Source organism: Sprattus sprattus (genome assembly GCF_963457725.1).
Source record: "Sprattus sprattus genome assembly, chromosome: 19".
NCBI lineage: Eukaryota > Metazoa > Chordata > Actinopteri > Clupeiformes > Clupeidae > Sprattus > Sprattus sprattus.
Genome location: NC_137917.1, coordinates 21,961,461 through 21,983,806, shown reverse-complemented (window position 1 = coordinate 21,983,806; position 22,346 = coordinate 21,961,461). Strand labels below are relative to the sequence as shown.

At 48.0% G+C, this 22,346-nt stretch overlaps 2 protein-coding genes across 2 annotated transcripts in view; one reads left to right on the top strand and one right to left on the bottom strand.

The window, feature by feature from the left end:
• The window catches only part of arhgap33 (Rho GTPase activating protein 33), a gene marked incomplete at both ends in the record, with an annotated part of 32,496 nt that extends 19,098 nt beyond the window's left edge, over positions 1-13,398 (top strand). Inside the window, 10 exons of the mRNA XM_080858070.1 lie at positions 474-581; positions 1,541-1,689; positions 4,664-4,684; positions 5,542-5,701; positions 7,058-7,197; positions 7,788-7,862; positions 8,420-9,201; positions 9,507-9,687; positions 10,233-10,591; positions 10,936-13,398. Of these exons, the coding sequence (XP_080714196.1) occupies positions 474-581; positions 1,541-1,689; positions 4,664-4,684; positions 5,542-5,701; positions 7,058-7,197; positions 7,788-7,862; positions 8,420-9,201; positions 9,507-9,687; positions 10,233-10,591; positions 10,936-13,398 (4,438 nt within the window). The remainder of the gene's footprint in view (positions 1-473; positions 582-1,540; positions 1,690-4,663; positions 4,685-5,541; positions 5,702-7,057; positions 7,198-7,787; positions 7,863-8,419; positions 9,202-9,506; positions 9,688-10,232; positions 10,592-10,935) is intronic.
• Positions 13,399-17,143: 3,745 nt separating this feature from the next.
• On the bottom strand, positions 17,144-20,049 carry upk1a (uroplakin 1a; the record flags this gene model as incomplete). Its single annotated transcript, XM_080857630.1, has 7 exons — positions 17,144-17,248; positions 17,797-17,880; positions 18,114-18,290; positions 19,196-19,303; positions 19,461-19,535; positions 19,688-19,888; positions 19,987-20,049. The coding sequence occupies 7 exons, from the start codon at positions 20,047-20,049 to the stop codon at positions 17,204-17,206; spliced, it is 753 nt and encodes a 250-aa protein (XP_080713756.1). The 3' UTR covers positions 17,144-17,203.
• Positions 20,050-22,346: the final 2,297 nt, after the last annotated feature.

Genomic DNA, 22,346 nt, shown 5'->3' with positions numbered 1-22,346 from the left:
CATCTCAGAGGGATAGTTTGCTTCTTACAAACACTCAGTGAATATAATTGTGTATCGATTGTGCTTCTCCTCTGTGACCACGATTACAGTATGTTATAAAATACTTCATAATGCAGTAAAATGACATGGTGTATTGACAAATGGAGGCGTTTTATGAGCTACAATAAGGGCAAGTGAGAATAGGATGGTGTAACTAGGGCTCGATAGTCTTGTGACGGACAGACAGACGAGTGTCAGGGCTCTACAGTGCGAGTATTTCACTCGCATTTGCGCCTAAAAATAGGTATGTTCCAAACTTGAAAAATAATTTACGAGCACAGTGTGTGAGTGACGGGCTGTTGTCAATACACGGAACAACAGCACCAAGTGAAGCATTCCATTGATTTCACATGGAAACAAGTGACTGTGGATAGAGTGATGGCTGTCTGGGTGTTGTGGATGGATGGTGGGTAAGAGGCTGATTTGTGTGGCAGGACGCTGGAGTTCCTCATCAAGCACCTGGCACTGTTGGCCACCTGCAGTGAAGAGACCAACATGCACATCAAGAACCTGGCCATCGTGTGGGCGCCCAACCTGCTAAGGCAAGTCTGTGTCTGTGTCTGTGTGTGTGTCTGTGTGTGTGTGTGTGTGTGTGTGTGTGTGTGTGTGTGTGTGTGTGTGTCTTTCTCTCTCTCTCGGTGTGTGTGTGCAAGCGCGTCTCTCTCTCTCTCTCCCTCTCTCTCTCTCTCTGTCTTTGTGTGTGTATGTGTGTGTGTGTGTGTGTCTGTGTGCGTGTACATGCGCAAGCGCCTTTGTGCATGTGCTTGCGCCTTTGTGTCTGTGCGTGCAAGCACGCGTGTCTGCTTGTTTGCTTTTAGTCGGATGTCTTACTAGTCTGATGTCTATCAGCACCTACAGTTTAGGATTTGTGCATGATGTGTTTGTTTTGGCCGTGTGTGTGTGTGTGTTTGTGTGTTTGTGTGTGTGTGTGTGTGTGTGTGTGTATGTGTGTGTGTGTGTAGGTGTGACTGCTTGTTTTACCTCTGCTCCTGTTTGCTCTGTGTGTTTGTCTCAGGTCATCCGTGCCGGTGTGGAACATGTTTTCTGTGTTTGCCTTGTGCCGGTGGACACTGTGTGTTTTTGCACCATTTTGTTTTGGCCCGAACACTTTTTGACTGGGTGTTGCCCGTGTGTGTGTGTGTGTGTGTGTGTGTGTGTGGGTGTGTGTGTGTGGGTGTGTGTGTGTGGGTGTGTGTGTGTGTGACTGGGTGTTGGCCTTGTGTTTGCCGGCACATGTGCGTGTCTTTGCATGCCAGCAAGTTTGCCCTAAATGCACCCGTTGTCTTCACTGTGACAACAGATGGATACAGATGGAACCAACAAGGATCACAGACTATCTGACGTTCTATCGCAGGTGTCATCAGACACATGATTGCTTATGCTGCTGTGTGTGTGTGTGTGTGTGTGTGTGTGTGTGTGTGTGTGTGTGTGTGTGTGTGTGTGTGTGTGTGTGTGTGTGTGTGTGTGTGTGTGTGTGTGTGTGTGTCCCTACCCTCTGCAGGTCCATGGAGATCGAAGCGACGGGCCTGAGTGGCGCTGCTGACCCGTTCAAGGAGGTCCGCATCCAGTCGGTGGTGGTGGAGTTCCTCCTGTCCAACGTGGACGTGCTGTTCAGCGACAGCTTCACCTCAGTAGGCCGCTTCACCACAGGTACGTCGCCTCGTGAGAGAGTGTGCATTAGTAGGTGGGGGGGGGGGGCTGTGTGCAGTTTGCACTGTGCAGTGTCCAGTGGTGCAGTGTCCAGTGTTCAGTGTGCAGTGTGCAGCGTCCAGTGGTGCAGTGTGCAGTGTCCAGTGTCCAGTGCCCTTCTGTTAGTCAGTGAGTGGTCCCCAGTCTGCTCTGTTGAGTTGCCATGGCATTCACGCTCTTGCCTCTCTTCCAGCGTGTCGCATCCCCCTGTTTGTTCTTCCTTTTGTCCATGGGTCTCTCTCTCCCCCCCCCCCCAGCTGTCCTCCATGGAGTTGGCCTGTATCTGTGCATGCAGCGCAGTAATGATTCTCGATGCTGAGTGAGTGTGTGGGCGTCAGGCTGTCTCTTTCTTGTGTGCTTATCAGCTGGTTGTGCGTGGGATCGCTGGCCCATCTCAGGTCTCTATGGTGATGGAAGAGCTCTGTTTGTCCGCTTCCCCCTCTTCAGTTTGAGGTTGCGTCTGTGTGATTGTGAGTGTGTGTCTGTGTGTGTGATTGTGTGGTAGTGGGGTAGTGCTGTGTGTGTGTGTGTGTGTGTGCTTGTGATTGTATGGTAGTGCTGTGTGTGTGTGTGTGTGTGTGTGCTTGTGATTGTATGGTAGTGCTGTGTGTGTGTGTGTGTGTGTGTGTGTGTGTCTGTGCTTGTGATTGTATGGTAGTGCTGTGTGTGTGTGTGTCTGTGTGTGTGTGTGATTGTGATTGTGTGGTAGTGCTGTGTGTGTGACTGTGGTGTTCCTGCGCTTGAGGCATTGTGGGTCCTGATCTGTGTGCTCTGGCCGACAGTATTTGTTGTGACGCTTTTGCTTCATTGCATTTGAGGGTCAAAACCAAGAGTGCTGTGTGAATAATATATGACGTGCACACATATAGGAGAAATGCTAAACTGTCTCTGCTCTTGCCCACCTCTCCTGAGCGTGCTTCTGCTACTGCTGCTGTAGAAGTTCATGATGCCAGGTCACCTTTTTCAAGAAATAAGTACTGATAGATACTGTACTGATACATGCTTTCCCCTTTTTCATGAAAATATGTTTCCTATCACATCATGTCAAACAGCTCTACATTGGCACGTTGAGGTGAATTACTTGGATTTTTAAAAAGTTCTCGATAGTTTACTTTGTCAGAAACGATACAAATATGTTTACTGGCTTTTGTGAGATGAGTATTTTGAAACTCAGTTGCTTTTTGTCAGACGATGGCAGCCTGGCCATCATAGCCTGCTGGAGTTCCTTTACAGATTGCATGCAATTAATAATAATGCACTGTGGCCTGCATTGTGTAGTTTATTCATTGCACATTACCTCCCCCTATTGGGATGGAGTGCAATGTGGTCTCATGTGCACCGCCTAGCCCGCCAAACCAGTCATCTCTGTCCACATGAGATTATTGGGCAGATGCACTAAGGAAATAAAATGGTGCCCTCTAAAATCTGAACATTATATAATTTTACCTGCTGCTGGATTCTATTAATCTCCTATTAAAGTCCTTCTAGATAGATAGATAGATAGATAGATAGATAAAGCTCTATTGCCACACAACAAAGTTGGTGGTATTCTTTTGTCAGAGGTAGCTCAGGCCAGTAGGAGGGGAGAGAAGGGGGTAGGGAAAACAATATACTCCAGGTCAGCTTTGGGAGTTCAGGAGTCTGATAGCAGAGGGAAAGAAGCTGTTATTGAAGCGTGTCGTTCCAGCTTCTTGAAAATTGTCAACTCTGAACTTGTTTCAGAATGAACTGGATGCATTTCCTTTTTCAAATTGGTGTTGCTCTTCTTGCTTGAAGCTGCCTGCCTACAAATGTCTGCTTTCAGATATCTGTCTATGCCTGAGAAAAAGATTCCAAGCTACTGGTTCATGCGGGGTGTAAAAACACTTTGGCCATATTTTAACTTTAATTTAAACTTTGTTGTTCATCACACATTAGCCTCATGTTTGCTCAGTTGTTGTCCATCTGTTCATACACAAGCCATCAAGTGTGATGTCATCAATGTGAGCCATGCCATGTGTGTAATATCCACGGCAGCAGCACAGGGCAGTCAGTCAAATGTGTGTAGCTCTCATCTTCATGGGGGCCATGCCATGTGTGTAATATCCACGGCAGCAGTAAGGTTGATTGGTCAGTGCCGTCCCAGAGCTCAGGCCACAACTGAGCCAGGTGTGTGTCTCCATAGCTACGGGCCAGTCGAGGCGCCCGCCAGTGCCAAAGCCCCGGAGGGCCCGTCTGGTGAGTCTGCAGGAGGCGCGCAGGGAGGTCACATGTGGGCCCGAGGACCCCACCCAGCCCCCCACCCAGCCCCACACCTCTCAGGACCCCATCCCATAGACTCACCACTTCTCTGTCTACTGACGGGGGGGGTCCTCCACCACCCCCGCTGTTGCACTGCCTAGTCCCATGGAGACGCCATTTATCACGTTGGCCTGGGTCTTCTTCATAGTCTTGTCCTGTGTCTACACTGTTGCTTTTGGTTCTCCTTCCACTGTTAAATATGGACGTTTGTGTGACCTGCATGGATGCTCAATCAGAGATGGTTGAACGTCTGCCAATTTCATTCCCACTCATCTCCACCCAGGGAAGCTTGGTTGAAATGGATATCAGAGTCTTAGTTATAGACTTGTAGTTTAGAAATTGTCAACTGTCAAAAGTAATATGTGAAGACAGCTTTCTGTCAAATTAATCAGAGTTAATGTATTCTTCCCATGTTTAAACATGACATTGCCTTAAGGAGAACAGGATTTTTGTGTTTTTTTTTATTATTTTGTACTGCAAAGTTGGTGTTTGCAGAAAGAGGCACTCAGGTGTGATATGGCAACTTAATGAGCCAGCAAAATGTGAAATTACTATTAAAAGTTTAAACAGATATTTAAAGCTTTGTGTTGGTGTGTATGCATGTGTATGACTGTTGTGTGTTCTGCTGTGTTTTGACTGTTTGCTGTCTTTTAAGTGGATGAGGCCGACCAATCAGGTAAAGAAGTCAGACATTTTATTTCCTGATCTAGCAGTGTTGCCTCCGCTTGTTAATCATCCAACTAAAGCCCCTTTATCCCAAGCTTTCCTGCAAAAAAAACCTGCGGTTTTGTGTGCTTTTACCAGTGAAATTGATCAAGAGTTTTTTAGAGTTCTATCGTCAATCCATCGCTATCTTTGGCCCAAAAGAGCTTCTTCCCTTGCTTTGTTGTACCAGGATTCTCTGACACGATCCTGATATCGACACCGTCCAATCAGGACTCTGTGCTCAGCTCCTGTTAGCCAATCATGCGTCCACTGTGCAAAGTACTGGACCAGGCGTTGAATTTAGAGACCTGCTGCCCTGTCAAGTAACCTTGAAGTAGACTTGCACTAAGTTGAAGAAAAAAAGAAAAAATCAAATCCAGTCCAAGTCTGTGCACAGTATGTGGGCCGTGTCGGAACGTTGCAGATGCAGATGCAGTGCTTTGACTTTTCTTTTCTCAGCTCTCCTTCCCTCCGGAGTTTTAGTGTTTTCTTGTCATCCCTGGCTGTTTGACCAGATGTTGTACTTCCTGTGATAATTCCCCAGCGCTGTGTTTGCCCTGTCTCTGCTGCTGCTGCCACCATATTGTCTGTCTCGCAGTATGCAGTCTTCCTCCTCATATTGGAACCGCACTAATAGTGTTCTCTTTTTCCTCCTATTTCCTCAATCATTTCACTCCTCTCAACCCTCATATACCGATCACTTCTCTCTCTCTCTCTGGTTCTCTATCCTTCCATCTTCTTCTGTCTCACTCTTTCTTTCTTTCTTTCTTCTATTGGTTTCTTTCCATCGGTCCCCCCTTCCCCTCTCCATCACTCTCTCATCCTCAGCAGGACGGCAGTCTCTCACCAGGCCGAAGTCGTTCGTCTCAACGCGGCTGCTGTCCCTGGAGGAGGCTCAGGCTCGGACGCAGGCGCCCCTGCTCTTGCAGGGGACTCCACTGCCCTTCCAGGGCAAGTTCCACACCGTGCTGGACCTCCCAGAGGACAGGTTAGTAGTGTGGTGGTCCTTTAAAAAGCCCAAATGTTAGTCAGTGTTGTGCAGCATGGCTGCACCATCCTCATGAGAATCCACATTTATTTCATTTATTTCTTTACCAATCAATCAATCAATGTATTTATTTGATCAAGAGGGACAGTGTACTTTCATGAACATTAAAATGTTAATGCATCGAATTGAAGCCAAAAGGCTAGTTTCCATTGGCAGTCCCCCTGTCAGACTGAAAAAAGGCTATACAACCTTAAAAAAAAAAGGCATTAATGTATAGTATATCATACATAACATTGACAATATGTCAAAAATAAAATAGATTAAAATAAAATCCCAATATACAAGCTCCACTAAGTCCTTAACCATGGGTAGAAGGGAAAGAACAAAGTGGTAAACAAAAGTAATTCTACTGCTTACTCTACTCTAACATACTTGTTTGCATTCACCAGATCAATATTAATGCAGGGACAGTTTGCTGAAAGGTTTGTGAGTGTAGCGGTGAAGTGCAGTGAAGTGTAGCTTGTGTGTAAATAAAGCCTTGGGCTCGGCCTGGTCTTGTTTGTTTTGATGGTTGAGTTCCCAAGATGCTTTGGGCGGGACAAGGTTAAGGGCCCCTGGCATCAGTCCCCACTCTATCAAACCTGACTGAACTTGTCCGATGTTGAGTACAGTGTAGAGAGATAGGGAAAAAATGGGTATTACTAGATTATCTTCTAATTTGTAAAGTTTTAAAGTATGAAACTTGTATTAAAAAGTATTTTGAAATATGTATAACAGAAACATGGCTTTGATAATTGGTATAACAGAAATCTCAAGACAATCACAATATAACAAAACCAGCTTTGAGCGACAACTCATTCCTCTACCCCCTTTCCCCTCTTCTCCCTCTCCCCTCTTCTCCCTCTCCCCTCTTCTCCCTCTCTCCTCTTCTCCCTCTCTCCTCTTCTCACTCCCCTTCCTCTGCCTCTCCCCTCTTTTCCCTCTCCCCTCTTCTCCCTCTCCCCTCTTTTCCCTCTCCCCTCTTCTCCCTCTCTCCTCTTCTCCCTCTCCCCTCTTCTCCCTCTCCCCTCTTCTCCCTCTCCCCTGACCTGCTCTCACTCCCCACTTCTCCCTCTCTCCTCTTCTCCCTCCCTCTCCCCTCTTTTCCCTCCCCCTCCTCTCCCTCCCCCTCTTCTCCTCTCTCCTCTTCTCCCTCTCCCCTCTTCTCCCTCTCTCCTCTTCTCCCTCCCCTTCCTCTGCCTCTCCCCTCTTTTCCCTCCCCCTCTTCTCACTCTCTCCTCTTCTCCCTCTCCCCTCTTCTTCTTCTTCCCTCTCTCCTGGCCCTGCTCTCACTCCCACCCCTATCCCAACGCCAAGGAGGAAGAGGGGGATGAAGGTTCGGAAGTCGGCTGGAGGAAGCTGGAAGACGTTCTTTGCCATCGGAAAGCCAGCTGGGTCGGGGCGCCGCAAGCCCATGAGGATCAGCTCCCTGTTCCAGCCGGCCACCTCTCACGCTGGTACAAACACATTTCCTATCTTATTCTCACGCTGGTACAGAGACATTTTCTATCTTATTCTCACGCTGGTACAAACACATTTTCTATGTTATTCTCAAGCTGGTACAAACACATTTTCTATCTTATTATCTCGCTGGCACAAACACGTTTTCTATCTTACTCTCTCGCTGGTACAAACACTTATGTGATCTTATCCTCTAGTTACAGCAGCGGCGCTGGCCAAGGCTCTTTCTAGAAAGACCAGTTAGTCTCATTACAGAAAAAAAGACATTTCTTTTCTCACTGGGTTGTTTGAGGCTTTTGCCACAGTTCAACCGTTTTAACACACGGCACTTATTTAGCTGTAGAAGGAGTTTTCATTCCTGAGAGTTTATTATTTTATTTTATTTGTCACAGACTGCTGGGTGTTTGCTCTCAAACTGCAGGGAGAGATCACAACAAACAAGAATTTGATTTCTTTGTGTGTTCTCTGTGTGATGTGCATATATGCCAGCCACGCACTACCAAGCCAGGGACTGTGGAGAGACTGATGTTAAAGTCTTGTTCACCGGACAGGCCGGCTGTCTTAATGCTGTTGTTCTCATTCCCAGGGGTCCGTGTGGATAGTGTGACGCTGCGCTCAGCCAAGAGTGAAGAGTCCCTGTCATCCCAGCACAGTGGCGCAGGTAAGATGACACCCAGGTATTATTACCTATAAACCATCGATAAACAAACCTGTTGGTATCTTAAGCTCAGCTTACACTGGACACAGTTTGGACCATCTTGATACCCTCATTTATCCCAGATAGAAGCCATCTTGAGCTCATTGGGAGACAGACAGGAGGTTAAGTGTAAGGGTTGGAGAATTTCCCGTGATTGTAGTTTTTTTATCCTCCACACTTGCTGCCTCTGCCTTTATTCCTTTTCTGTTATTTTTTCTCTCTCCGTCTCCCTTCCTTTTCTATCCCTCCCCTCTCCATTATATGGGGACAGTGGTACAGGAGGTAGAGAAGTAATTTAGTAATCAGAAGGTTGCTAGTACGATTCCCTGACGAAACGTCCTTGAGCAAGTCGCTGAACCCCTAATTGCTCCTGATGTGCAGTGTGCCATCAGTGTAAAATGTTAAATGTGTATGCATCCTTGTAAGATAAAAATGCCGAAATGTAAATGTATGTATTTCTCTCTCTCTCCCTCCTGCCCACCTTTATTGTGTTCTTGCCCCTCTGTTCCTCCCTGGCTCAGGTCCGGGTAAGCTGCAGCGTTTGCGTCGTCCTCGCTCCAGTAGTGACGGCCTCTCTCTGGCCGCCTCCATGGACCCTCAGCTGGTCCCCCAGCGGCCCCCCTCCCGCCTGCCCAGCAGCCGCTCCTACGACAGCCTCCTGCCCGAGGAGCGCCGCCGCGCCGCACAGGAGGAGGAGGAGGAAGAGGATGAAGACGAAGGGGAGGAGGATGAGGATGCCGTCTACATGCTGCCTGACTTCTCCCAGGACCCGGCCGCCTCCTGGATGGCCGAGGACGTCATCGACTTCAGCCCCACCTTCCTGGAGGACGGACCGGTGGGGCTAGGGGGCGGAGCCTCTGCCTCTGTGGCTGGAGGGAGAGAGTCCCCGCCTGCAGCCACGCCCCCTCCCTACCGCTGCCTCAGCCACCAGGGCCACTCCCACTCCCACTCCAGCAGCCAGCGCTCCGTCACCGAGGACCCGGACTCCGTCCTCAACCAGTCGGAGGCCGGCCCCCGCAGGAGCTTGATCCTGGCTGCGACGGCTCCTCAGACGCAGGTGTACTGCCAGCACAGGCCCTCTGCCGCCGCCGCCGCCGCCGCTGGCCCCACGCACTTAGCCGAGCCTGGCGGAAGCCCCTCCCACAGCCAGACCCCCTCGGCTGCAGGCTCCGCCCCCACTGCCCTGCCCCCTCAGGAGAGGCGCTCCTTCACCAGGAAGATGGTGCACGCCCTCTCGCCCAAAGCCCCCAAATCCCCCCCGCTGGACATCTCCGACCCCATCGCCATCAGCGTGCCCGCTAAGGTGAGATGGGCATGGCTGTTTAATGTACAACAGAAGCCCCATCATTTCTGCCCTTTCTGTAATTCATTCATTCATCATTGAACTGTACAAGTACAACTTACTGTACATTACTGGTACATATTATATTTACCATGACATTACATTGCCGTGTTGTTTCATTTCATTGTTATATATATTTAACAGTTGTTATATTTTGTATTAGTTTAACAATAATTAAGGAGCTTCCATTGATGCGAATGCTTGCCAGCACAAGGCTGGTCTGTGCTTTTTGCTGTGTATTCATCCTGCTGCACTCTGCTCCACAGGTCCTGGAGATGATTGGCGGCCGCGCTGGCGAACTGCAGCCCGTCGCACAGGGAGGCGGGCCCTCCCAGCCACCCCAGATGATCTCCATGCTGCTGAGGTCATGTGACTTCCAGCTGACGGAGAGCTGCCAGCAGGAGATCAGCAGCAAGCTGGGCCCCGAGGCCAAGATCAAGGGTCCAAGTGAGTAAACTAATCAATCAATCAAACTTTATTTGTACTTTATTTTACTTTATAAACTTTATTTCACATTTCATACGAGGAGGTTACACAATGCGCCTCACAGAAGGAAAAATGGGGGGGGGGGGGGGGGGTTACAAACACTTGTAAAGACACACAGATAATCCAGAGATAAATACACAGGAAATGACGTACTAGCATCACTGGCAAAAACTAAGACGTAGAACCCAGTTCAACAGTGGCCCAGTAGCTTAAAGATGGTTATAGTCCATTTTAGAAACAGGCTGAGAGAGAACTTGCAGCATTATACCATTGTTCAGCATGTAAATTACATTTTTATGAAGCAAATGCTTGATTGACAAAATGAAGGGCATAAATGGTTCAGTGTGACAAGGTTGTTTAGGGAATGATAGTTATTTAGTTTTGTATTGTGTGCATGACATTCAGATCATTTTAGCATTTAGCGGCTAGTTTGTGTCCCATTTTTGGCAGCTAATGAAATATGAACTTATCCCAAATGTTTTCCCGTCTACTCTGTCTTGTCTTAGGTATTATGGGTCCTACTGGGGTACCCCTACCCGCTCAGCAGCCCCCTCCGCCCCCACCCAAAAACCCTGCCCGCCTCATGGCCCTCGCTCTGACGGAGAGCGCCAACAAAGCCCTGCGCCACGGGGCTTCACCCCCCTACCGCCCCCCGCAGCCCAAAGCCCCCTCCGACACGGTCGACCTGCGCTTCCAAAGGTCGATGTCGGCGGATGCGAGTGAACTGCTCTCCGCGGATCCCAACCAGCTGTACTCCACAGTGCGCCCCCTATCTGTGTGGATGACTGAGGGAGACAGCACGAGCGCCGCTGAGCAGACTGGTGAAGCAGACCAGGAGCAGGAGCCACGGTCTCCCCCAGGACAGGTGTGTGTGTGTGTGTTTGTGTGTGTGTGTGTGTGTGTGTGTGTGTGTGTGTGTTTGTGTGTGTGTGTGTGTTTGTGTGTGAGTGTGAGTGTGAGTGTGAGTGTGAGTGTGAGTGTGAGTGTGAGTGTGACTGGGAAGTAGAATTCCCTCTATTAATCTTCTTGATTCCAAATATCCTAATTGTGACCTTTGTTGACCTTTGGTAGTCACTGTTTATTATCTGGCTGATAAGCCATTATGAAAAGTAAATGAAGATTTGAATATATTGGAACGATAACTTCCCCTGAACTGTTTGTGTCATTCCTTCTGTTATCCCCTAATGTCTGCATGTCTTTGTCTGACAGGAGACTGGAACTCTCTCCTCCACTACGTCGGTGTCTGACTCGGGGGCGTCCAACTCTGAGCTGTCAGCCGGGAGCTCCTCGGGAGACGGAGACCAGACTCCCAGCCCCATCTACAAGAACCAGCATCTGTCACCCCCGGCCCAGACGGCTCCCCCTTCCAAACCCAGCCCCTCTGCCTCCTCCTCCGACGCCCCGCCTCAGAGGAAACCCCCTGCATACTCCCGCCAGTTCTCTGCCCCGCACCTCCAGCAGCAGCAGAAATCGCCTGCTTCCGGGGGACTCTCCAAGCCCACCCCCCAGCCTCCCAACCCGACCCACTCCCATCTTCTGCACTCGCGCTCGGAGAGCTCCCCCTTGGCCCAGGTTCGTGCCTTCCAGCCCACTCGCCCCAAGCTGCCCCCCAAGCCCCAGGATCTAGCTCCGCAGCGGGGGCAACTCTCCACCAGGCCCGACCGGCAGGACTACTCCCGCCGCTCCCTGGATGCGGGCCGCATCCGCCGCATGCTGAGCCAGCCGCAGGGCACCCCACCGGGCCTGTCCCGGGCCTTTTCCGAACGGGTCGCCGGTACTTCTGACCTGCTCGCCCGCTACCACGCGGCCAGAACAGCTGGACAACCCCTTCCCCCTCCCCCGCCACCTCAACAGCAGCAGCATCAGCAGCAGCCCCCTCCTGCTTACATTCGACCGGTTCCCTCGTCCTCTGAGGACCCGGGCAAGGTGGAGAACTTCTACTATGAGATTGGAGCTCCCGAGCATCCGCAGGCACCTCCTAGCTACGCGCGACACAGCTACATGAACATGCGGCTGGACCTGGAGGGGAACTACCGACCCGCACCCAACGACCCAGCTCTGAACCAGAGACCCGTGTCTAGAGGACACCATCCCCAGGCTCCTGCCGGCGGTCCCGTTGGAAGGGCACCGCAGCTGTGGTCGGCAGAAGCGACGCGAGCTTGGGCTGTGGCCCATTCCCATGCCCATTCCCAGTCCTTCTCCTTCTCCCACGGGCACTCCCACCAACAGAGGCTCCCCCAGGAGAGCCATGGTCCGCGCCCCCAGCGCCAGTCTTCGGCCTCCGTCAGACTCTCCCGCAGCGAGCTGCACCCCATCCCGATCACCAACAGTGCTGGCACACCCCTGTCTGTGCACCAGCGCAGCTCAGCGCGAACCCAACGCTCACCCTCGGGGGAACCCGCCGCCCCCCAGCTGCACCCCTACTTCGAGAATGGCAAGGTGTGCTACCGCTACGTGGAGACCCCCAAAGGTGACGAGCCTGCGGCCTCCTCCTCCCAGCACGCCTCAGCCAAACCCCTCCACTCCCAGCCAACCCAGCCCTCCCCTCCGCAGGCTCACAAGCCTCCGCCCAAGGAGCAGTGCCAGTCGGAGCCCGTTTATGTCAACTTCCCCTTCGCCGGTTCCCAGAACGCCGCAGCCGGTACCAAAGGCTGGCTAACCACCGACCTGGACGGTAACGCCCCTCAGGTGTCCGAACCTCTGGCCCCGCCTCCTGAACCTCCACCGGAGGAGATGCAGGAGTCGCCACATCACACCCCTCAGCTAGACAGCCCCTCCCACAACTTTGAAAGCCCCACCCACCACAGCCCGATGCCAGATTCCCGCTCCCTGGACATTCCGCCTGTCTCGTCGTCAGCTGCCTCCCACTTCCGGAGTCGTTCGGATCCGCAGAATCCCAGCGCGGAGAAAAGCCAGGGTCCCAGCCAGAGCCTGAGCGGGAAGGAGATCGCCTCGCTGCTGATCGAGAAGCTGGCGGAAGAGGAGACGGAAGGGGGTGCCTGCACCGTCGCGTCATCCTCTGCCTCGTCCTCACCTCACGTAGAGCACCCACCAAACCCTTACGCCAGTCAGCAGCAGCAGCATCAGCAGCAGCCGCCTCCAGCCTACAACGTCTACACTCCGGCGCCGACCCGGCAGAGCTCACTCCGAGACCCGACGGGAGCCTTCCACCGCCAGGACCCCCTGCGCAGGTCCTCGGGTGGTCAGTACCGGCAGGCGTTCGACGTCATGCCATCTGGCGACCAGGTTCTGAAATACTACCGCAGTCAGGACTTCATGCCTGGGCCCCAGGGGGAGGCCCCTAACCAGAACCCCTACCCCCCACGGACTCACTATCCAGACTCGGCTTATCAACAACACCGCGGACCCCAGGACCCACGCCTTCCATACGCGGGTTCCCCACACGCTTCTACCCCCCCGTCGGCAGCCTTCTCCAACCTAGCCCTGGGGACTCCGAGAGGGTACGCGAACCAACCTGGGGGCTTCCAGTACAGCCAGTACCCTGTCCAGCCCAGCCCACAGTATCCCAACACGCCGCGCCGGGACGTGGTGATGGATCCGTCACTGCGACCCCCGGCGTATCGCAACCAGAGGGGACTGGCCCGACAAGGCAGCATACCTGGGCCTAACTGGTCCATCCACACCGAGGGCCAAACCAGAAGCTACTGCTGAACGGGGAAGAGAGGCTTACAAAAGCACAATAAGGCACAAGGAGCACCCTGGCCCACAGCGAAAGCTCATCTTACTTATCAACCTTTAAGACGAAGTGTGAGACAAGTGTGAGACAAGTGTTCCACGGGTACAGGGAGCAGCTTTAAGCGCATCTATGCCTACAGCACTACAGGGACTCGTCAGCGTTAGACCGTGTCACGACTTTAGGACTTTAAGAAAGGCTTTACGCATCTCTCCCATGAGGTGTAACAACTACAGCAATGAGAGCGATGACATCCATCAGGACTGGCAGAATCAATCAATAAGGGCCTCCGTCCAGTCTTACCCTATTAACCCCCCGCGCCCCCCCGTAAATGGCTTGGCACCACCCATCCATCCTCCCCCATGTTACTTTCCTGACCTCTCTCACTTGACACCGGACCAATGAAAATGCGGATGTGGCATGAATGAGGACAGATCAAAGAAAAGAACCGTTAAGTGGCTTAGATTTGAAAACATTCCAGAACAGACTGTGCTTGCCCAGCAGAGGGCGCCGGAGAAGCGTGTTAGCTGCTATGCTTTATAGTGGAGTATCAGGTATTCCTGCACACCTAGGTTTTGTTGACTTTTTTTTTTTTCAGGTGTAGGTCTCGTTGGTTTTCAGTTACTGTACCTCTCGCACACTATAGCACAGTAAAAACTGTACAGGGAAATCAGTTTAGTATTTTGTTTCTTTTGTTTCCTTGAGGAGACAGAAACAAATATTCTTTAAAAAGCTGCTGGTAATTTTAATGGACTTTCAAGGCTTTTTTTTAACTATTTCTCCATTTGAATATTCTGCTTTGACATGTTTTCAGTAGTTTTGTTAATTGCTTTTTACATTTGTAATTTATTTTAAGTTTTTCATTGTGAAGAAGTCATGTAATATAGTTTTCTGGGTTTGTTTTGATTGGATTCTTTAGGGGGGGGGGGGGGGGCGAATGTGAATAAGTAGAATTTGTTCGTCTTTATCCCTGAAAAGTGTGTAAGAGTGAACAATTTGCGCGCATTTCTAGGTGTGTGTGGGTGCGCGTGAGCGCTGGTGTGTGTGTGTGTGTGTGTCCTAACAGCTTCGTCTGCCTCAAGGTACGCTACAAAAAGCACATTGTTAGGAAATGTTGCTGAAGGAAAACACTGCCTTGTGTTAAAAGAAGGTGATCAGTCTAAGGAGCACTCATGTTCCCCTCATGGTTCGACCAGTGTGTGTGTGTGTGTGTGTGTGTGTGTGTGTGTGTGTGTGTGTGTGTTTGTAAGTGTGTGTGTGTGTGTGTGTGTGTGTGTGTGTATGTGTGGGAATTGTTTCGTGTCGTGATCTAAATCTACACATCCTTCAAGGATGTCTTTTTTTCTCTCAAACAGCCCCTAACAATAATCAGTCTTACTATCCGGTGCCATCCCCAATGCATTGTGGTCTGTACTCAGCATGGACGTCTGTATGGTCGATGGATAGTATTTTTGACTAAACTCTCTTTACTGTTCCATTGGGGGACAGTGTTTCTCCTTGGTCACTGCATGAAAGTGTATGTGAAAAAACTTTGGAATTTGTATTCTTCAATGGTACTGGTATGAAGGTAGATTTTTTTTCTACTTTTTTTTTTTTAGTAGCTTATAGCTATTTTCATCCAAACAGACTACTTGATCTCTATATCTAAATGGTAAATGGTAAGCAAGGAATGCCAGATTAATAAATCAGTCATAAAGTGATCCTGTTCGTAAACGAAACATGTAATGAAGTGCTTGTCAGACATGCACATCATATATTTTTGTGCTTCCTTCCATTTTGTCCCTGGATTGTTTACTGGTTCCATCCATCACAACAGGAAACTTACTCTAAGAGGTTAGCTGTGCCTGGTTAGACATATTAGAACAGTTCAAATAATTTCTGCCCAGTGATCAGCAATTCTCCTACCATGTCCCCGTTATTCAGTTCCCACCAATAGCACTGGAAAATTAAGGGGCTGCGTTGTGGTATTTCTTTGGGTGCAGAAAAAAAAAAAACCGCTAAGGATGATAAAAGGAAATACAAAAAATTTGTATCGGTTGTTCTTGAGTGACAGCTAGATGTGGTAGCTTTTGTTAGCACCCAGCAGTCACTCAGTTCTTTTGGTGCCTTTTCAGGAGGAACAATCAGTCATCTGGAAACTGAACAGTAAAACAAAAAGGTGTTGAGGCGTGGCTGTGATCTCATCTGCAGCCTGTGAGCAAACGAACGAAAGCAGCTATCTTTGACTGCAGCACCAGAGAGCGAGCCAATGCCCTCGACCCCAGCACATCTGTTGTCTCTGAGAATCTCTGTTGACGGAAGACAGCGTTGCACACTTTTTTTGTACAATGTAACTTAACCCGCGGTCTTAGACTTGGGCTAATCGCTGTGATGGTCTGAAAGGTACACGGTAGAGCATGTATGTTGTCTTGACATATTTTCTTGGTACAATGTGAGCCTTGGTGTGTGTGTGGCCGGGGGGTGGGGGTGTCTGTGTCCGTGTGAATGCTCCTTCTGTTGGACTCATATCTATGCAGTGAAGTACATTGAGACGTTCTTTCAAGTTGGAAACATCCTCCTTTAAAATGGCTATACTACCTAAGTGTGTATGTATGTGTGTGTGTGTGTGTGTGTGTGTGAAACAGACTGTGTGTGTGTGTGTGTGTGTGTATGTGTTGGTGTATGAACGCACTGTAACCTGAACTTTCAGTCCAATGTTCTCCCTTCGGCCTTAGAGCACTTTGCAAAAAAGGCAGTTCATCTTATTTTGTAATATTTTCCAATGTGTGAATAAAAAGTTGATGGACACATCGATGACACAACCTTGTCATTGTCTCCTCTGTGTTGAACAGTAAAGCTATCACTGTAACCTATAAACTATGACCTTGTGTTATATAGTTTGAAGTGTAAACCACACTTCACATTGCCTAATGCTTCACAGCATCATCAGTATCCCAGGATTATTTTGTCCTCTTGGCAGTAGCTGAGGGACAAACAAGCAGCACTGACATTGTGACTAGGGTTCAGATTTAGCTCGTCTCAAATTATGTTTTTCACCTTTTATCAGCTAAAATCCTCTTCTTCATTTCCTTTCTACTCCGAGGAGTGCTGCTAAATCCCTTTGTCCTGTGAAGTGACACTGTTTCAACTCTTGCCTCCATTATCTGCTGTAATTTGAGTGGATGGGATTTTATCCAACACCCGGTTCTTTAACCTGTTAGTCCAGTTCCAGCTGGCAGATCTGTGTACACCCCAACGTAGCCCACGAAAACAAACATCATGCCCGCTCTCCGCAAGTCAAGACACCGCTCCAGGGTCACAAACAAGGTGTGTGCTAACGGTTTCACGTGCTGGGTGTGTCACAGAAATAAGTGACTATTTTAATGGAATTCAAGTAATAAAACACATCAAGACAATTTCAGACATGTATTCTAAAGTTCGATAGAAATTTTAATACATACTGATATATTATTCATTCAATAATGGGATCATATTTTTAAAAGATTGCTCAAATTGATGGCAAACTGTAAAATATAGGCAGAAACATTATTTTAAATATTCAAAATAGAAATGACAGCTGGTAAAGCAAAGCTGAAATAATGGTCATAAAAAATTGTTCTTACGCAAGTTAGGTTTTTTTTTTAACAGTAAGTGTAAAAAATACAAGTAAACAGAAAAATATAAAGCCATTGCCAGACAATTCCATAACAAGAGATATACATATGAAGACAAACATCATGTTTTTTGACCCGTCTGGCGTTACATGGGAATCATCCCATGCTCTGCAGAAGAAATCCCCTTTCTTCAAATCTTTAGATAGAACACCATGGTCAGCAGCATGAGCCAGAACTAAAATGGATGACACTCCATGTTAGTGTATGCAATTATGTTCTGTGTGTCTAAATTAAACAGGCATGCCGCCCAATATAACCAGGCTTATATGTAAAATAAGAAGAAAAAGAAACCTGTGAAATACATTATTCAGTTTTGACATGCAATGATATTGTGAAATGGTAGAGACACCATAAAAATACATTTCCTTAGGACATCCCTCTCTACAGCCTAACGGAATCTCCACCTACTGCGCACAGGTAATGCACATGGCTTTTTTCCACACGAACAAATCGGTGAACTTGAATGAACTGAAGTGATATGGTATCATGTATCAACTTAAAAATGAAGGTCAAAAGTGGTCAGATGTGCTTCAAAGCAGTCTGAATAACTCCATGAAATTTTGAAAAATGTACGGAGGTTCGTTCTGAGAATCCCCCATGGCTTAATAATACCAGGTTTTGATTAGTCACATCAATTATTACTCATGTGTTTTAGTTTTAGAAATATGATTAGATTTTGTATCATATGGGAAGTGAGAAGATTAAGTAGTCAAGAAAACTCACCATGAACATGAGGACAGAGAAGCCATACCAACTCACAGCCCACGTGTACCGACTGAACACTGACTCGATGTGGTCAAAGCAGCCCTGAGGAATTAAAGGTCACATCCTTTACTTGATCAATCACGAAGACATACTCTTCCCAACTTTTACAGACTCTTCCCAGCTTTAAATTACTTATTATTATTCATTATTACAAATTATTTATCGTTTTAACCACTTGTGTGCCAAAAGTGAGACTTATTCTGGTGAAGCGCTGCGGTCTCTCTGTATGAAATCTGACTTTCCAGTGGGGATTCTCCACATGCTGTACAACCCACCTCTGAGAACAGGGTGCTGTTCAGGCCTATCTTACAGCCCTCCTTATCTGCCACCTCATGGTTGCTGAGTCTCTTGCAGCACTGCTGAGGCCAGGGGTACGCTGTGCCAAACTCCATCCGGAACGTGGAGTTGTAGTCTATCCAGTCCTGTGGACTGTCTGCTCCACAACATCCAACCTAAAGACAGGAGAAGATGAAGATGAAGATGAAGATGAAGGAAGAGAAATGTGTCCAGTTCATCACATCTGCAGTATAATCCCTGTTGCAGTGTGGAAATAAGCGTGAGGACAAAATTCGGAAAGATTTCATCACGCTTCCCTAAAAAATGAATGGCTCTGTGGATACATTCAGTTCAACCCGAGCTGAAGTGCCCCAGTTGAAAAAGGATAAAGGAATATCTTTACAGCACATGTACTTAGCTAAGTTATGGTTTTAGAAATTGCAAAGAATGAAAGCTAGTTTGGTATAATGAGGGAATCTGTGAATCTGAAAATGGTCCTTAGGTCCGCAGCTGTGATAAAAATATAACTGAACTGATGATGGCCAGCTGACATATGATCCGAAGTCCTTCACCTCATACAGGTCAACAATTTCTCATGACAAGTCAAGAGTGTCCTGATTCCATGCTTCCCACACACCACTCCTGTAAACTGGTTCTTTTACTAACACCCAAACAACTAGGCATGCTGTGTCAGGTCAATACAGAAGACACATAGGGTGGTATAACTGTGTGTGTATAATGTGTGTGTGTGTGTGTGTGTGTGTGTATGAGAGAGAGAGCGAGAGAGATTGTGAGTGAGTGAGTGAGTGAGTAAGTGTAGGTGAGGTGAGGTGAGGTGAGTGTGGGAGTGTGAACTAGACATGCTGTGTCAGGTCAATATAGAAGACACGTAGGGTGGTGTGTGTGTGTGTGTGTGAGAGTGTGTGAGAGAAAGAGAGAGAGAGAGAGAGAGAGAGAGAGAGAGAGAGGGCGAGGGCATGACATTCACGACACAGTACCTTAAAATCAAGAAGATTCAGTCAACTCTCCGAATGTACACACCCAAACTACTCAAGTTGTAAGGTGGCTAGTAACTGCTCACCTCACGCATCACCCTGTTCCAGGTCGCTGTGATCTGTTGCCCGGCAAAACTGTCATCAGCATAATATTTCAGCATCTGCTTCTTCACCAGGTTGCTGTTACCCACCAGCTATAATCAAAGGGGAGGATATGAGAGATTAAAATATGAAAGAAGGTGGCCTGACACAACTGTAGTTCTACTACACACTTCAGAACGTAAACTACATATCAGAAAGCACAAGTTACAGGAGTTATGTCCTATCAGATCCTTCCCCAAAAGTACTCACATAGTCTCTGTGGGTTGCTGCCGTGATGCAGGAAGCACATTCGAAGATGAAGATTATAAACATCAATATCAGGTACTGTCAGAAGAAGAAAACCCCTCGCTCAGGTTAACTAAAAGATGGCTACACAACTGGTATATGTGCTATGTGCTCTTTTCCCAGGCACACATGAGAAGCATGACACACGTGTAAACACCTCTCATTCATCTCTGTTCGGCATATGCCCTTACCAGTAGGACGAGTAGACGGCTATGTTTTACTACAGCCAAGATGCCAAATACAGTGGTGCAGAAGAAGGCAAAGCCTGTGAAAATGGCTATCCAAGCCCCAGCAAAGATATCATCCTTCCCTGAGACCCCTGATATTGGATACAGCTCATATCCATCCACTGCCACCCAAATGGCCAGGGCAAAAAGAGCCAGGCTTGCTGCCTGTTGGTGGGAATACAAATGATGAATTACAGCGAGTCAGTCAGAGTAAGTGGTGGGCTAAGCTTTAGAAATAATGGAGGGGGGAAAAAGAAACTTACAGCCCCAAATGTATTTAAAAGAATGAGAAAGACCATAAAGCAAGTGTTTCCTCCATCAGCCATGGTGGCAACGTGTGAGCCTCAAATGACCTATCTATGGAGAAAGTATAAACAATGCCATTATTTGAAATAGCATTTAACAAGGATAACTATCGAGGCCATATACCACGCCATTACTATACACAATGTTAAAGACAGCAAGCCAAAAAGGCGTCTGACCAATTCAACAGTTACAATTATCTAATTGCGAGCTATGGAAGTAGGCTAATGTTTTGTGAAACAATATTAGGCTGCTTTAAATTCCTCTTGTGCTATAAAAGCAAATTTACAGCACAAGTTTAGAAAGTTAAGAAAGTGATTAACCAAATTTAACAACATTGCTTACCTGCTTACGCCTCTCAAAGATCGCACCTGTCGCTCCCGCTACGCTCACTTCTTGTGGAGACTTGATCCAGTTGTTGATAGGTGGATAACTATATGGTGACGTAGGTGTCCCCATATTTTCAGTGAATGAATACCGTCACTGTATTCAGCTGCCTCTTCACAAATAATAGACTTAATTGTCCGTTTAAAATAGAATTTCCATTTCAAAGGCGATAGATGCGGTGTGACAACTTGAATAACTTTTAGAAATGCTCCTGAATGACAAAGTCGTCATTTTGTACTTTGATATGACAATGAGGGCACACCTCGTGGTCAATCTATTAATAATGGTACAGACATCGTTATAGTTCGCAGTGCAGTGTGTGGAAAGCCATACAGCTAAACGTATAAGTAGCCTACGTCTAGTCTCTTTTTTTTGGGGGGGGGGGGGGGGGGGGGCTCTATATTAGGTTCATAACGCTTCCTGCAAGGTGTAATCATGACATCTACTGGGTTCTGCTGGAAACGCTCATCTGGGGCATGTAATGGGTTTGATTGATGTTCCGGTATGCACCTGAGACGATTTCTTTCAGAACTATGCGTTGATTTCCTGTATTTTCGCCAAAGCATTTTGAGATGTATGACTGCAGCTTACATCTCTAACAACTAGGTTATTGACATAGAATAGCCTTATTTTCCACCTCAGGAGTAATATAGGCTTTTCCTCTTGGCTAGTCACTCAAACTGCTGTTTGGCCAACACTGATGTTTACACTGGTGACTCAATTGTCAAACACACCTGATCCTTGCTTAGCAGTACAGGATATACAGATTATCATTTCAGTTAGGTAAGTCAGTCTGACAGAATAATACACTTTGGATGTTGCTGGCCTGCCAAATTTGGTATAGTAACTGAGAGGAAAATCTGTTTAACGTGAGTATTTTTGCCATATTCTTCAAACGCCATCTTGCAATTGACCATTGCTCTTTGACTAGAACGTTACAGCCTATCTACTAGGATGTAGTAGTCTACTTGTTTACTGGATAGGAATGGTCCTTTCTTATTACACCTGTTAAAGATACTTTTTTACAGACATAAAGAAAAGTCAGTGTTTTTAATCATCTCTTCTAATCCAATCGTATCGTTAATAGTAGTACCTTGTATTTTTTTTACAATTTTTTTTACACAGTTCCACCACTGAGCTATGCAGGGCAAACTGAGTGAAGAGCACATTAAGCTTGTGCTTGCGGCATGGAAAATGGCTCCAAGGGTGTTGGGACTTGAAAAGCAGCTGCTTACAGCTCTGGAGCTATATGAGAGCTTCTCACTAGATGTAGTCATAACCGGAGGTACACCTGAGGCCAATGCACGACTGGCCAGAGCTGTCTGTGGACTAAAGGATGAAGAGGACGGCCTCATAGTCGAGGAACAAGTAGAGGAGGAAGAGGAGGAGGATGAAGAAGAAGAAGATGACGAAGATGACGAACAAGAAGAAGAAGAAGAGCAAGATGAAAGTGATGGGGTAGGGGAAGAGCTAGAACAGAGTGATATGGCTGCTGTAGACACAGAAAGCAAAGAATCTGCAGAGCATAGAGATGAAAGTAGAGAGGAAGTGCGGAGAACAGAGCATGGCCTCCCAGTGGTCTCCCATCCTTATGTCCCCAATGTCCGTGTATGGATTTTAAATGGGCATTCTGCGCCGTATTCTGCGCCGTATTCTGACCGTCCACCCAGTGCAGGCTCCCTCTATGACCTGCTGGTGGTCCTCACCTCAGAGCTGCGCCAGGAGGACCACATGGGGTTTATCACGGCGCTACGTGAGAGGGACCAGCCTCTGTTCCTAGTTAGAGCAGACCAAGAGGCGGACCTGGTCAAAAAGGAACTCCAAGGGCCTTGCAAGACCTGTGCCTGGGAGCGCATGACCAAACGCAACTCTGAGATACAGCGCAGGAGGAGGGAAAGAGAGATGACACAGGACGGCCAGGACCCACCCAAAC